The following is a 16,780-nucleotide window of genomic DNA, read 5'->3' as shown; positions in this document are numbered from 1 at the left end:
CTAAATATTAGAATGGCATCTACATGATTGTGATCACAAAAGAATTCACCTGCCAAAATGCAGTTTATTAACATTATATCTATTTCAGTTTGGAAAAAGAGCCTCTGATCAAAAAACAGTATTTAGAAATTTGTAACAAAATTTATGGGTGGAGTCTATCCACTAATTATAAGATGGTTTTGAGACATTTTGGTTTAGCTCCATGGTATGTTCATCTCATGTTTCACAGAACTAGGACAGTGAGTGAGTTGGGTTTATACACCGCTTTTAGCAATATTCCAGCAATATCAGAAATGGGCTCCACACATTATACCCATGTGGAGAATCGAACTCAGGCCTTCGGAGTGATGAGCGAACACTTTAACCACTAGGCTACCAACCAACCCTCAGAACTAGGAGGACACAGGCAGTTAATATCTACCAGTGTGTTGGAAGCTGCCAGCTGTAGTTATGTGCTCACAGTTCATGCATCATATTCAGATGGAATCTGGCATCCAAACATACGTCCAGAGGATATCAGGAACAAAATCTCATATTGCTGGATACCATACATGTCCATATCACATCGGTCACCTCACCTCAAATGTCCATATTACAGTGCTGACAATCTAAAATGTCCTTATCATATTGCTGGACACCTGAAATGTCCATATCATATTGCTGGACACCTGAAATGTCCTTATCATATTGCTCGACACCTGAAATGTCCTTATCATACTGCTCGACACCTGAAATGTCCTTATCATATTGCTCGACACCTGAAATGTCCATATCATATTGCTGGACACCTGAAATGTCCTTATCATACTGCTCGACACCTGAAATGTCCATATCATATTGCTCGACACCTGAAATGTCCTTATCATATTGCTCGACACCTGAAATGACACCTGAAATGTCCTTATCATATTGCTCGACACCTGAAATGTCCTTATATATATGCTTCGACACCTGAAATGTCCTGAAATATCATATTGCTGGACACCTGAAATGTCCTTATCATATTGCTGGACACCTGAAATGTCCTGTCAAATTGGTGGACACCTGAAATGTCCTTATCAAATTGGTGGACACCTGAAATGTCCTTATCATATTGACACCTGAAATGTCCATATCATATTGGTGGACACCTGAAATGTCCTGAAATGTCCATGTCAAAATTATTGCGGACACCTGAAATGTCCATGTCAAATTGGTGGACACCTGAATTGTCCTTATCATATTGCTGGATACCTGAAATGTCCATGTCAAATTGGTGGACACCTGAAATGTCCATGTCAAATTGGTGGACAACCTGAATTGTCCTTATCATATTGCTCAACACCTGAAATGTCCTTATCATATTGCTCGACACCTGAAATGTCCATGTCAAATTGGTGGACACCTGAAATGTCCATGTCAAATTGGTGGACACCTGAATTGTCCTTATCATATTGGTGGACACCTGAAATGTCCGTGTCAAATTGGTGGACACCTGAAATGTCCGTGTCAAATTGGTGGACACCTGAAATGTCCTTATCATATTGCTCAACACCTGAAATGTCCTTATCATATTGCTCGACACCTGAAATGTCCTTATCATATTGCTGGACACCTGAAATGTCCATGTCAAATTGGTGGACACCTGAAATGTCCTTATCATACTGCTCGACACCTGAAATGTCCTTATCATATTGCTCGACACCTGAAATGTCCTTATCATACTGCTCGACACCTGAAATGTCCTTATCATATTGCTCGACACCTGAAATGTCCTTATCATATTGCTCGACACCTGAAATGTCCATGTCATATTGCTGGATACCTGAAATGTCCATATCATATTGCTGGACACCTGAAATGTCCGTGTCAAATTGGTGGACACCTGAAATGTCCATGTCAAATTGGTGGACACCTGAAATGTCCGTGTCAAATTGGTGTCAAATTGGTGGACACCTGAAATGTCCATGTCAAATTGGTGGACACCTGAAATGTCCATGTCAAATTGGTGGACACCTGAAATGTCCATATCATATTGCTGGATACCTGAAATGTCCATGTCAAATTGGTGGACACCTGAAATGTCCATGTCAAATTGGTGGACACCTGAAATGTCCATGTCAAATTGGTGGACACCTGAAATGTCTGTGTCAAATTGGTGGACACCTGAAATGTCCATGTCAAATTGGTGGACACCTGAAATGTCCATGTCAAATTGGTGGACACCTGAAATGTCCATGTCAAATTGGTGGACACCTGACATGTCCGTGTCAAATTGGTGGACACCTGAAATGTCCGTGTCAAATTGGTGGACACCTGAAATGTCCGTGTCAAATTGGTGGACACCTGAAATGTCCATGTGTCAAATTGGTGGACACCTGAAATGTCCATGTCAAATTGGTGGACACCTGACATGTCCGTGTCAAATTGGTGGACACCTGAAATGTCCGTGTCAAATTGGTGGACACCTGAAATGTCCATGGAAATTGTTGGACACCTGAAATGTCCGTCACGTGTCAAATTGTTGGACACCTGAAATGTCCATGTCAAATTGGTGGACACCTGAAATGTCCATGTCAAATTGGTGGACACCTGACATGTCTGTGTCAAATTGGTGGACACCTGAAATGTCCATGTCAAATTGGTGGACACCTGAAATGTCCATGTCAAATTGGTGGACACCTGAAATGTCCCTGTCAAATTGGTGGACACCTGAAATGACCATGTCAAATTGGTGGAACCTGAAATGTCCCTGTCAAATTGGTGGACACCTGAAAAATCTACATCATAAACAAGCAGCCTAAAATGTCCATTACAAAGAATTTCATTGGCCAAATGGCAAAAGACACACCAAATGACACACCTAACGTTGATTATAAATGTTCTAGATACTTCATTAGAGAAATGTAACATTTGTGTGTTGCTATAAAAGTCACCAGACCTGCTGGAACATTACTAACGTTTATCGCATGTATAGGGAATAAATAATGACAATCACGACTGAAAAATGATTTTTAAAGTATCCCTAGTGCTCTTTTCACTCTGTTTTAGAAAGGGATTTATCAATTATTCAATTGTAAGGGAATCAAACTTAGGGGCAGTTTGACAAGCAAATGCTTCTACCAAGTGACCCATGAAGATCAGGGTTAGGGTTGGTCTTCAGCAACCCATGCTTGTCATAAGTGCAACTGATGGGGTCGGATGGTCTGGCTCACTGACTGGTTAATGCATTTAATTGTATCCCAACTGCGTAGATCAATGCTCATTATATCAATCACCGTATTGTCAGGTCCTACATTAACTATTTACAGAATGACATCAAATAACTGGAAAATTGCTGAGTGTGGCATTGAACAGAAAAACCCCAATTCTAACTTGTGCCTACCTCAAGTTGTCAGACTTAGTTCAGATGCAACTATATGTCCCCTTTTCATTTGACATTAAATGCAAAAATGATCCTCATTTTTTATATATGAAGTCCTTTGTTTCTTCACAGATTCTTGGGATTATTTTAGCCATAATATTTACCAGGTTACTCTCTTTTTCAATTCATGATGTATGCATCCATCAGGTAGGACACTTTTCATATGTACATTTGTAACATGCTGCCATGACCTTTCCTTCAGAGTGGGTGTGAATGAGTTTAGTGTAGCAATATCACGACAGGGGATACCAGAAATGGGCTTCACACATTGTACCCATGCGGGGAATCAAACCTGGGTCTTTGCCATGACGAGCGAACACTTTAACCATTATTCAACACCAACGCCCCCTTTTCCTTCTGAAACCCATGAGTTAATATGGTGGGCAAGTGGTTAATGTGTAAGTCTTGTTATGGTTCAATATCAAACAGTGTTTCCCTAATCGACACAATTAAACTGAATCCTTGTTCTGGTACTGAACTTGGCCATCATGCAAGTCTGCATGTTTTTTCCCCTAATGTAAGATTTTTATTGAATATGTCAACAAAACATATGGGATAACAAACGTGATAAATTATGATGTTGCAAAAAAGGACGTAAATACTACACATTACATACTTCATACATCAAAGAATCAACAAAGAAGTTTGTTTTTCTTTCTAAATATTACCTGGTGAATTGGGTGGCACCTTGAACAGGAGCAGAGCGAAAACATTTTAGAAATGGATCTGTTTTGAGCTGTCACTGCTATCACTTGAAAAGATGGTCACATTGCATGTTGCCAAGCGTGTGACAGTATGGGGTTGAGTTTCCAGTCTTGGTGAAAATAAGGATGAAGTTGTTCCCCCATTTTGACGCCCGAGAAGTTGGACTTCACAAACCAGTTGACTAGTATGAACAAAGGTAGATAACTCCAGCTTCGCCTGACAATCTACTCTAACATTGCGTAATACTTACATGCGAATACCCCGCTCTCTATTTATTTTAAAACAATTAACTTTTCATTGTTAGCGAAAAGTGTCAGTCTAATGATGCTGAAATTTGGTAAAATCAAATAATTTGTTCAATACTGAAATGATTTTGTTCCAATTGAATGTAAGATGTAACTATAGATCTATTGTCAAATTTATTAAGAAGATACAGATGTGACAGATAAAAAATATTATCAAAGATATAAAAACACGTCATGATAATCGTTGTGTCACGACACATACTGATAAATGTGGACGGCTAATTTTATAAACAATGTGAACGATGCGCTTACATTAATCACCACCAGTTAACTCTGTTTTGTTACAAACCCCAACCTATGTTACTTTGTTGTAATCTTTTTGCAATAAAAACAAACAAATAATAATTAACAGGCAAATGTTACCACAAATAAGAATTACTCAAACACTTTTTAAAACAACTGCCGCAAATAACTTCCTTGCATTTCAACAAAATAATATTATACGTGCGCTTCGTACACTATTTTTGAAGCCCATATAAAATACTTGAACACAAATCACCCTGCTGTTCACAACATGAGAACACCCAAATCGTAGTGATTTGAAGTCGCAAACAACGAATCGCAGCCGAATTGTAATACATTGATTTTGTCCTAATTCCTACTACAAGTCGCAAGCTCTCGACCTATCAAATCGCGGAGATCTGTGCCCACCTCAGGGTGACACGTCCTTGACACGACTGAAACAAAATGTCAAAATTTGACATATCCTTACGGAGAAAATTCTTCAGTGACCATGGATCTTCCTGTTAAAGCTTTCGAAAAAGCTAATGATAAGATCCAGGCGTGTTCCGCCGAAGAATCCAGCTGCGGACCCACACCGATTTAGGCTTTCTCTTCTTTTTCAGTTTCTGCGATATGTAGACTGACATGAACGTCAGTGTTTTTTCTTCACTCGATGGTTCCATGTTATCGAGTCATATGAGAATCTCGTGAGATGTAAGTTGTATGCGACTTAAAAAGTACACAAATGCAGTCGTTACGATCTTTGTTGTTACTACAAGTCGTATGCTACAAGTTGTTACTACAAGTCGCACCGTGAGAACGCACCTTTAGAAATTGGGAAGTACAATGTTGTCAAACTTTATGGATAACAACTTTTTTTCAGCTTCTTTTATTTCATGAGTGCAACTCTTCGACAGCGGTACAGGAATCGCTATGGAAACGTTGCAATCACGAAGTAATAAGAACAATATTAAAGTAGTGAGTTTAATTTCAGCAATATTCCAGCAATATCACGGCGGGGACACCAGAAATGGGCTTCACTCGTTGTACCCATGTGGGGAGACGAACCCGGGTCTTCGGCGTGACGAGCGGACGCTTTCCACTAGGCTACCCCGCCGCCCCCAATATTAAAGTAGATATTCAAAGTAAGACAGCTGAAAATGTCTAACAAACAGTAGTAAGTTGCTGCCGTGTTATGGATAGCTGCGTGGATATACCGTATTTTATCTGATAGGCGCCGAAAGTAAGGCCGGTTTAAAAAATAAGCACAGTACACCCAGCAACCTCAAAAAGCGTCGGGCCTCAAATAAGCGCCGTGTCTGGAAGTCCGTTGAAAAAATATGCGCCCGGGCGCTTATTAGAGGAAATGCGGCAGCCTTGAACAGCTTCAGTTACACAATCATAAATCATCCAGTCACCAGTAACAGCAGACATATTAACGAATCAATAACTCGGTCAGGTTCGCCCCATTCCGTAAGTCGGAACTGCTGAAAAGTTGTATCAGGGATGGCAAAATAACACCTTCATAATTACACTTAGCATTATCAACAAAGTGATTTTAGCGCTAAGATGATGGTAACCCAGTAGTGGAAAACAGTTTGAACATAGATAGTACTGTACATGACGTCACAATGTCAAAAGGTCAAGGCCTAAGTCAGGGAAATGTTATCATAGTTTCCATACTATTTCGTGAAAGCTTGTAATATCTTTTGAAATCACATTCCCACAAACTAAGTTCCGCTTGTAGCTGCAAAAACAAGTGCGGCACATTTCAACGAAGTGACGTCATCACTGAATGACGTCATGAATAAATGCAGCGTGAAAACGCCGTCTATTTCTACACGTGCTCATGTCATGTCAGTGTCACGAGAAACGTTTGGAGAAGATCATCCTGTCAGATACTACCGGGTATGCTGATCTCATCCAGTGACTTGACAAGTTGATATATTCATGAGGGGCACAGACACGAGTGTAAATGTCAACGTTGTCAGGTCACGAGATGACAAATACATGTCATGTGATACGAACACAAGTGTTCTATTTGTTATGCATATTCTTAGTTGTTCTTCGCGATCAGGGGCGGTGGGGTAGCATAGTGGTTAAAGCGTTCGAACCCGGGTTCGATTCCCCATATGGGTACAATGTGTGAAGCCCTTTTCTGGTGTTCCCTGTCGTGATATTGCTGAAATATTGCTAAAAGGGCGTAAAACTAAACTCACTCTTCGCGATCATGCCCTGAAAACCAAACAGTCATTCAGTCAGACTGAAAATGTTCACTAGTCTATCTCACAGTCCCTGAACCACATTATTTTCCCTACTGCCAAGCCCTATCTGCAGTGCTAAAGCACTAAATAAAGCAAGTCTAGATCCTTGGGGCTGCTTTTCAATTTAAATGGGCTTGTTTGTTACTCTCAAAATGATATATATTCAGAGATTAAGCCTTACTCTAAGTGTTCACCTGAGTGAGCTATTGATTTAATATGTCTAGATACATACGTGAGTGAGTTCAGTTTTACGCCGTCAATATTCCAGCTATATGGCGGCGGTCTGTAAATAATCGAACCTGGACCAGACAATCCAGTGATCAACAGCATGAGCATCAACCTCCGCAATTAGTATACGATCCAGTTAGTCGCCTCTAACGATGTTCACGGGTCTTACATGCATACAGATTTACATATATGTAACACGTCAACGAGTCTAGATCATCCAATGGAACATATTCCATTTGGCGTAAAGGGGTACGTAGTGGTGAGTGAGTGAGTATAGTTATACGCTGCTTATAGCAATATTCCAGCTATATCACGGCGGGGACACCAGAAATGGGCTTTACACATAGTACCCATGTGAAGAATCGAACCCGGGTCTTCAAGCGAACGCTTTAACCATTAGGCTACCCCAACCGCCCCACGTAGTGGTGAAAATGGTATATATGGATATAGATATAGATATATATGGATTACTGGAAATCTGTAATGACACCAGGTGTCCGCTGAACGGATCATCATATCCCGCCCTACTTCTTAGAGAAGCAGCGATGCGGTGGGGTAGCCTAGTGGTTAAAGCGTTCGCTCGTCACGCCGAAAACCCGGGTTCGATTCCCTACATGGTACAATGCGTGAATCCCATTTCTGGTGTCCCACGCCGTAATATTGCTGGAATATTGCTAAAAGCGGCGCAAAACCATACTCACTCATTACAGAGGCAGCGTTACTCACATAATTTGCATAAATGTGTTTGATGTTTGTTTGCCCTATCTATAGATCTACTTAGTCTACCTACTTAGTCTACTCCCCATGCTTGTCGTAAGAGGCGACTAACAGGATCGGGTGGTCAGGCTCGCTGACTTGGTTGACAAATGTCATCATATCTCAATTGCGTAGATCGATGCTCATGCTGTTGATCACTGGGTTGTCTGGTTCAGACTCGATTATTTACAAACCGCCGCCATATAGCTGGAATATTGCTGAGTGTGGCTTATTTTTAAAACTAAACTCACTCACTCATTTATTCTACCTACCACAATATGTCGGCCGTCGACGAGGTCCAGCACAGCGTACACATCACCGTGAGGGAGGGTCTTCTTCATCCGACGCCCAGGCGAGGGCAGCTTGCCCTCCTCTGCGATGGTGACGGGCGTGGCGATGGAGTTACGGTGGGACAGTAGGCCCCCATCGATAACCGACCCCGACCTCTTCCAGAGGTTGAACCTTGGTGTGATGGTGTCGAGTGACCAGCGCCTGCCCTTCCGCTTTGCCCCCTCCTCTAGGCGTGCCTCACTCATTGCACTCAACACATCCTGAAACAGAAGGTCAGAGGTCAGGCTGGACAAACACAAAATATTATACGTAAATGGATATACGTGTTTTGAAAACATTGGTTTTGTTCATCGTTCCTGGGGTAAATAACAAACCAGCATGGAGGAGTGGGGCGATTTAGTTTTACGTTGCTTTCAACAGTATGTCAGTCACATCGCTAGCGAGTTTGTTGAAAAGCAAAAAGTGACACTGGTCATTGATTTTTTAAAAACCCACCATGCTTACAGATGAACTAAGGTAATCGCAAGGTATCTGGAATTCGAACTGTCAACGGATCCTGGTGGTCTAAGGGACGCCACTCTGTACATATATTTGAGGCGTCTTAGATCACAGGCCCAACAGTTCCCCGGAAACGCTTTGGCATACACACCCACTGTACTGACAGATATGGTGATATCACATGCAGACCACGTGTTATAGAGAGGCAACGTGTTGTGAAGGAATTTGATCTATTGAGGCGTTATGGGGGCAAATCATTTCGCAAATCCAGAGGTCATATTTAGAGGTCCCTGATGCAGACGGCACTGCTGTCGAAAAAACATTATGAACCTCCGTGAGTGAGTTGAATCTTTATGAGTGAGTTGAACCTCCTCCGTGAGTTAAACAACAAACAAACAAAGCTTTATGAACCCAAACTGTCGGGTACCCTGGAACAATGGCACTGTTACACTCAATGCTTCACCCACAAAGCTACGATCGTCACTCCCATTCTTAAATATAGACTTACAACGACTGAAGCACACAGATCACTTTGTGGAGTGAGTGAGTATGGTTTTACGCCGCTTTTAGCAATATTCAAGCAATATCACGGCGGGGGACACCGGAAATGGGCTTCACACATTGTACAAATGTGGGGAATCGAACCCGGGTCTTCAGCTTTAACCATTAGGCTACCCCACCGCCCCCACTTTGTGAAACGGGTCTGGTTTAGTCTGGGGATTTACATCTGCAAGTGCTAACATCTGTCAGTCATTCACACTTCCTATGTTGCAACATAGGGAACCATATGTGCCCCCTGACTCCAGCCTACTGGTAAACTAGCAGCTGAGGAAGCCTATACTTGAAGCACTGTATTCGTACTTGGTCTTATAATAGAGAGGATCCGTCGTCAGTGAGACATGAGAACACTTTCATCACTTGACTACCCCATGGTAGGGTGTGTTAGCGAGTGAATGAGTGAGTGAGTTTAGTTTTACGCCACTTTTAGCACTATTCCTGCAATATCGCGAAGGGGACACCTGAAATGTGCTTCACACATTGTACCCATGTGGGGAATCAAACCCGGGTCTTCGGCGCGACGAGCGAACGCTTTAACCACTTGTCTACCCCACGGGCCCGGATTATCCCAGAGACCAGTTAAATGCCTTTGGTCTGACCGCCTCCTTGGTCTAGCGGGTAGAGCATCGTCCCGGAGAGTAGGTGGTTCGAACCCCGACCGCATCAAAACAAAGGAAGGTAAAATATGGTACTTGTCGTTACCCTGCCTGATGCTAGAATTAATGGGACAGAACAATGAATGTTCAGAGACAAAATAATGTGTTTCAGTGGGATAACAGTTATAAAATGCTATGATATTTTATTGGTCGAGCACTTGTACACGCAAACTCACGCACGCGCGTACGCACACACGTGCATACACGTCGCTATGTGACAGCAATGATCGTTACGCGGCGTTACACCCCATGTTACCTCACCTCACCTTTAAATGAACAGTTTGGCAAGGAAGGAACTATTAACCTTGAGTTGTGGTTCTTTGATGACGGGATCAAGTTTCTTCAGTGTACGCTATGCAGTGAGTGGTGACGGACGTGCACACAGTGGAACTACGAGAAAGTCAGGCGCTGGAGATTGATGTGTTTAAAATCGGTAGTTTGGCAAACCAATCTCTAAACACGACAAATAACTTTGCATCGTTATCTCGGAAAATAGCTGACATTCCTGGGCTAAGTAATTGTTTGCACATTACGCATGTTCGATGAGTACAGGTAACACGACCGCTGATTACAGGTGAGTTAGTAAGTATTCACAGGGAGTTTGGAATGTACAAGTTTTGTCTTGTCAGCACCATCCTGTGTTTAAGTGCCACTGGAGTGTCTTTGTGTTGCTCATCAAATATAAGCTGCATGGATTTACGTAGAATGGGTCTTTAGCAACCTTTTCTAGTCATGAGAGGCGAATATGCTTGTTGAAAGAGGATCGGGTGGTCAGGCTCGTTGACTCGACTGATAGATGCCATCGTATCCCATGTGCGTAGATCGGTGCTCATGAAGTCAATCATTAGATTGTCCGATCCAGACACGACTACTAACAGACCTTCGTCAAGTAGCTGTGATAGTGATAAATTCGGCTTTAAACAAATAAACAAATGTGCATTACCGAACCCCCTTACGACCCCTCAAAATTCCTGGATCCGCCGGGGTGTGGGTGGTGGTGGCGTGTGTGTGGTGTGTGTGTGTGTTCACTTATTTTTCCTTGTTTTGTAATACTATATCCTACTAACATAACCGCTTCCTTAGTGTTGCGGATACAGCCCTTCCCTGTAGAGTTGAATGTAGGTAGTTCGATCCCCGACCACACAAACAACCGTGAAAAGGTTCAGTTGATACCCTGCCACACGGCAGTCGGGTGTAAAACAAATTTTGAGTCGATATACAGTGTTTGAGGGGGGTGTCCTTGACTAACACAATACATCCGGCTAGTACACGCATACTAAGGGACGCACGCACACACACACGCACGTACACACACAAATTATATTCATTGAAACCCTGCGACACCCACTGCTAAACGCAGGCACCGCAAAGTATGCACAATAACGGATTCATGAACATCCAAAATGACCTTTCTTTAGATTTTGATCATGAATTTGAAAGGAGCAGGGCCGTTTTTCGACTACAAAGGAGTTAATTGGCTACGAATAAGAAACTGTATCTATGAAAACATTGGGAATATCGACCATGTCAACAACAGCCGGACATGCATGTAGACAGTCCTGAAACACCTGGATGGTTGGCTGTTTGTAACATCATCTTGGTAACATCACTATTATCCTCCTATTCATTAAACAATCTATTTGGCGATTTTGTAAAGTAGGCTACACACATTTGCTAATGGTGCCACCAAAATATACGTCACAACCTGAGCCGCGTTGATAGCAATAAGTTTATGTAAAAATGTGGAAAAACCCCATTCAAACGGACACCAACGTGGCCAGTGACATGGCTTAGTGGCTAAAGTGTTCACGCGTTCGGCGAAGGTCGTGTTCGATACCCATGTGGGTATAATGTTTAAATCCGCTGTGGTATCCGCTGTGATATTGCTGTAAGATTGAACGAAATGCAGCATAAAAGAATACTCACCCATTCACTCACAATCCAATCAGAGTTATTTTAACACATTACAAACTGACTTGAGTACTTCTTCCCGCGATCTTCAATCCCACTTTAATTCAATCCAATTAGAATAAATCCCTTGCTTATTCCCGTTCCTCCTCTAGCTGAGTGAATGATTTTCAGCGGCGCTCAACAGATACTTCACCTCCAGTTGGCAGTTTGAGTAGATAACTGTAAACCACAAATTTAATTCCCGGCTTCTTCAATACTCAGTGAAGCAGACGACCGGTCTAGCAGACGATCAGATCACCATCGTCTGCCGAATATTGGCGGGATTAGTGAACAGCTGCTTCTAAACCGTGTCTTGCATAACCCTGAAGAGCGGTCAGGCAGCGGCCAGTAAGAAATATTCAAAGCATCTTGGTTTCTAGCTAATTCAAACACTAAAGTGACTAACTTTTCAATAGATTTTTATTCTAACATTAAACAACAGCTTCTATGTGATAGTAACCTCAAAACACGATTGTGTTTGCTTCATGTAACACGTTCAATGACGTATCGTCTGAGACGCTTGTCTGAGGCACCGATTGACGCCAGATCCCTGGTGATTGCGGAGGGGCTGATTTTGGGGGGAAATCGGACACCGAAGGCGACGATGTGGACAATTAAAATCGTGAAAACCGACAGTTAAGCCACGTAATGGATAATTAATGGCTCGCCTAATTTGAGCCAGTCATACCATGGTACATTCAAGCGTTAACCATAGGTGTAGTAGTGAACTCAACGCCCCAGTCAATCTAATAGTGTTTAACCTGTGGGTTCTTCGTTTAGCAATGGTGGGGATAGTATTTCTCAGATTGTATGACACCTTCCCGGTGGTTGCCTCTGACTGGGTTCTGTCTCTCATTGACCCTGTTCATCCGCTCTGAATGTAGATCATAGATAACGCATGGCATCTTATCGACTTTAGTTATGTAACTTGTTGCATGTCTGAGATTGTTCCGGCAGTCTGAAGCAAGGTGTGGAATCCTGGTCTGACTGACGTGCTGTTTGAATGGAACCTGCTGTGGTTCGTGATCAAAGCAGTTCAAGTATTGAGTAAAATTATGTTTGGACTCCCAGATCACCGCTCAGTGATTCAATGCTCCACACAGCTATTGCCATCAAGAGAGGGTGAATATGGTTTTACATAGACTAACGCCTTTCCTCTGAATATATATAAGTTTAATAGTAACAAATACACTGAAAAGGAGCCCAAGTGAGATGGGAAATTATATACCTGAGGAAATCTAGACCTGCTTCATTTAGGGCTTTAGCATTGCAGGGCTAGGTAGTAGGGAAAATTTATGTGGTTTTCAGGGACTGTGAGACAGACTACATTGCAGGGGGGGCTAGGTAGTAGGGAAAATAATGTGGTTCAGGGACTGTGAGACAGACTACATTGCAGAGAGGGCTAGGTAGTATGGAAAATAATGTGGTTCAGGGACTGTGAGACAGACTACATTGCAGGGAGGGCTAGGTAGTAGGGAAAATAATGTGGTTCAGGGACTGTGAGACAGACTACATTGCAGGGAGGGCTAGGTAGTAGGGAAAATAATGTGGTTCAGGGACTGTGAGACAGACTACATTGCAGGGAGGGCTAGGTAGTAGGGAAAATAATGTGGTTCAGGGACTGTGAGACAGACTACAATGCAGGGAGGGCTAGGTAGTAGGGAAAATAATGTGGTTCAGGGACTGTGAGACAGACTACATTGCAGGGAGGGCTAGGTAGTAGGGAAAATAATGTGGTTCAGGGACTGTGAGACAGACTACATTGCAGGGAGGGCTAGGTAGTAGGGAAAATAATGTGGTTCAGGGACTGTGAGACAGACTACATTGCAGGGAGGGCTAGGTAGTAGGGAAAATAATGTGGTTCAGGGACTGTGAGACAGACTACATTGCAGGGAGGGCTAGGTAGTAGGGAAAATAATGTGGTTCAGGGACTGTGAGACAGACTACATTGCAGGGAGGGGGCTAGGTAGTAGGGAAAATAATGTGGTATTCAGGGACTGTGTGACAGACTATCCGGGAAGGGTCTGTATCCTTAACACAAGGAAGCGGTTAGTGAGATGGAATGTTACAAATCAACCACCCACTCACTAACTCATTAGCCCCATCAGAATGTTAATTTCATTATCAACATGTTGACATGTCACCGTATAACCCACCAATAATATCCTTTCAGCAATATTCTAGCAATATCACGGTGGGGGACACCCGAAATGAGCTTCACACATTGCACCCATGTGGGAATCGAACCCGGTTCTTCAGCGAGCTGAGCGAAACCTTTAACCACTAGGCTACCCACCGGCCTACATTCAAGCAAACGTACATCTTTATTCACTGCAACATCTAGTTTAGCTAGCAAACAGGTAAAACGTCGTTGCTTTTAAACGCGGCTGTAGATGTCAGAAATGCATGCTGGCGATTGAATATTACATAACAATGCGGCCAGAGTGTACCAGGTGTATGACAGCTCATTGACAAAGAGGGTGCACTAGGTAAAGGGGTTGGGTCCTCGAAGACCCTAACATGCAAAGCGATTAAAATATCATTTGTTTTGTTGGATGTTTTTATATTAACGCTGCACCCAACAACATTCCAGCTGTATGGCAGAAAAATAGAATACTATTGAAGAGCTGAAAATATTTCGAAATGTGTTCACCAAACTGTCACAGTCATGTTGTACTATATTCTTTTGTCAGTGACAATAAACATGATGCGCGTTGATTTCGGCACTACCCGAACTAACCCCACCCCACCCCCACCCCCTCTCATTGAGAAGCAATCCCCCAAACCCTGGACTTCATGATTGCTTGATTGTAGTCTCAGGCATCTGACTATGACTTGAATCTGAAGGCTGTTAGTAACACCAGCACAGGTTTGAAAACGTATTAAACGTTCATTGACATAGAGCTCTCTTTCTAGCCGTACATATACAATTTCGAGACACATTTTGACGCAATCTGGACCAGTATGGCGTCATATACTCACGTGACTTCTGAATCCGGCAGATTAGAAGAATGTTGTGTAAAACATAACTTGCATTTTTACTCAAAATTATTAATCAAAAGTATTATAAAAATCAGTGTAACATATATGATCATTCCTTATGTCATTTTTTTCACATTTGGCGTATGGTACTCATCCAGCATTTATACTATTTGAAAAGTCTAGAAGATTTCAAAAAGTTGTCTTTTAACAAAGTTTGTCAGGCAATCAGGTTTCGGCACTCTCCAATCCTTTTTACACTTATACATAAAACCCTTACTTCCTGAAGCGAAACAAATCGCAGTCAAACAATTTGTACACAATATTCATAAAAATCCTTCAAGGGGACACAGTAATCATAGAAAAAACTATTTTATATCGTCGGTGTCCTCAGTTCTGTAGAAAGTCGTGAATAGGTCAGAATCTATAGGACTCCATCTCTTTCGCATCACAGAAAGCCCCACATGTCAACGTATTTGAGTAGTCACTAGACAGAACCAGGTCAGGTGTAAAATACAGCAGACCGTTTCGCTATTATTACCCTTAATTCACTTTATGTCATTCGCTCTATAGAATGAACCCAGTCTATGGATATATGAAATGAGTTGTAACCCTGCTACATCGGCTAATAACAGACTTATGCCATGGGTGAATATGTGGTTTATACAGGTGTGGGTTGTAAATATATATAATAGTCCGCCCTTAGCAATAGACACGCTTGCCGTCAATTATAGGTTAGTGGTGACCATTAGAATATACATCTATATAAACTGGGAGGTTGGTTTCTGTCAAAGGCCTTTCTTGTTGTTTGGTAAATTGTTACAAGTAGTTTTATGTATACACATATTTCGTTATTATTTTATAGATTGTAGGGTCTTTATAAGAAAGATTTAAACCGCTCCTATCTCCTTTAACTAGAGTTGTTTCTTGAATATGGAATTTATTGACAGGTTTTAAACTTGTTGAAAAGCAGCAAGAGAAAACACTACCAAGTTTGATAATGCTGGAATTAAAAGCAAAGGAAATGATGGCCCAGCTGTGATTTATTTTTACGGATACACGATGTTTTGGACCTGAAGTTTGCAGTGTTTCGGTGCAGTGTTTTCATCCTAGTGAGTTCAGTTTTTCGCCGCTTTTAGCAATATTCCAGCAATATCACGCGGGGGACACCAGAAATGGGCTTCACATATTGTACCCATGTGGGAATCGGACCCGGAATTTCGGCGTGACGAGCGAACGCTTTAACCACTAGGCTACCCCACCGCTCTTCAGCCTAGTAAGGTTTTGATGACCTTTTGGAATTGCTTCTTTCTTTTTTCGTCACTTTATTAACTGCCCGCGTTTTAAAGTGTTTAATTGTTTAATCTATTTTTCAATGTATCATAAAAGATATTCTTCCCCAAAGAAGTGTTTCAAGTAAAATTTCAATAAAAACACGCTTCAATTAATTCAGAGCAAAATCCGGAAAACCGATAACCATACTCGATCGGATAAGAAAATATGAAAGAAAAACAAAAAAACAAGGAAATCTCCACGTCACCAAAATTATGATAAATTATATACTTAGTGAACTTCAAGCCTTTGACAAACAAGAATGGTGTTAATCCACCAGCATCTCAATTTCTCGAGGAGCATCGAGATGGAAAATCATGAAGAAAACCACAGATGTAATCTTACCTCTAAAATATGAAAAAAATTCCCCAGTCCCCAATGATGCTGATCCATCGCGTCAGTTACGGGTTCCACTACCCCCAGGCACGCTGGTGGAGGGGTTGGGGATTGCAGTGTACTGTAAGCTAGTAGCCAGGAATGAAACACAGCATCGTGTACCGAACTTGAATGTGCCATTCATTTTCCCACCTGCTACCCAGGCTTAAGCAACGTTAAGAGTACGTACGGGGTCAACAGTACAATTCAGTTTGTATTATAAATTAGATCTAGTTGAGCGGCGAACGCGTAAATTCC

The 16,780-nt window shown here is 42.1% G+C and overlaps 1 protein-coding gene across 1 annotated transcript in view; it reads right to left on the bottom strand.

The window, feature by feature from the left end:
• LOC124274839 (serine-rich adhesin for platelets-like) overlaps positions 1-16,555 on the bottom strand; it is a 217,870-nt gene extending 201,315 nt beyond the window's left edge. The window contains 2 exon segments of the mRNA XM_046710203.1: positions 8,156-8,434; positions 16,493-16,555. Coding sequence (XP_046566159.1) covers positions 8,156-8,434; positions 16,493-16,540 — 327 coding nt within the window. The 5' untranslated portion in view covers positions 16,541-16,555.
• Positions 16,556-16,780: the final 225 nt, after the last annotated feature.

The sequence above is a fragment of the Haliotis rubra genome, unplaced genomic scaffold (assembly GCF_003918875.1).
Source record: "Haliotis rubra isolate DU_JTF1 unplaced genomic scaffold, ASM391887v1 Scf195, whole genome shotgun sequence".
Lineage (NCBI taxonomy): Eukaryota > Metazoa > Mollusca > Gastropoda > Lepetellida > Haliotidae > Haliotis > Haliotis rubra.
Note: the sequence above shows the minus strand (reverse complement) of the source record. Positions and strands in the feature narration are given on the sequence as shown.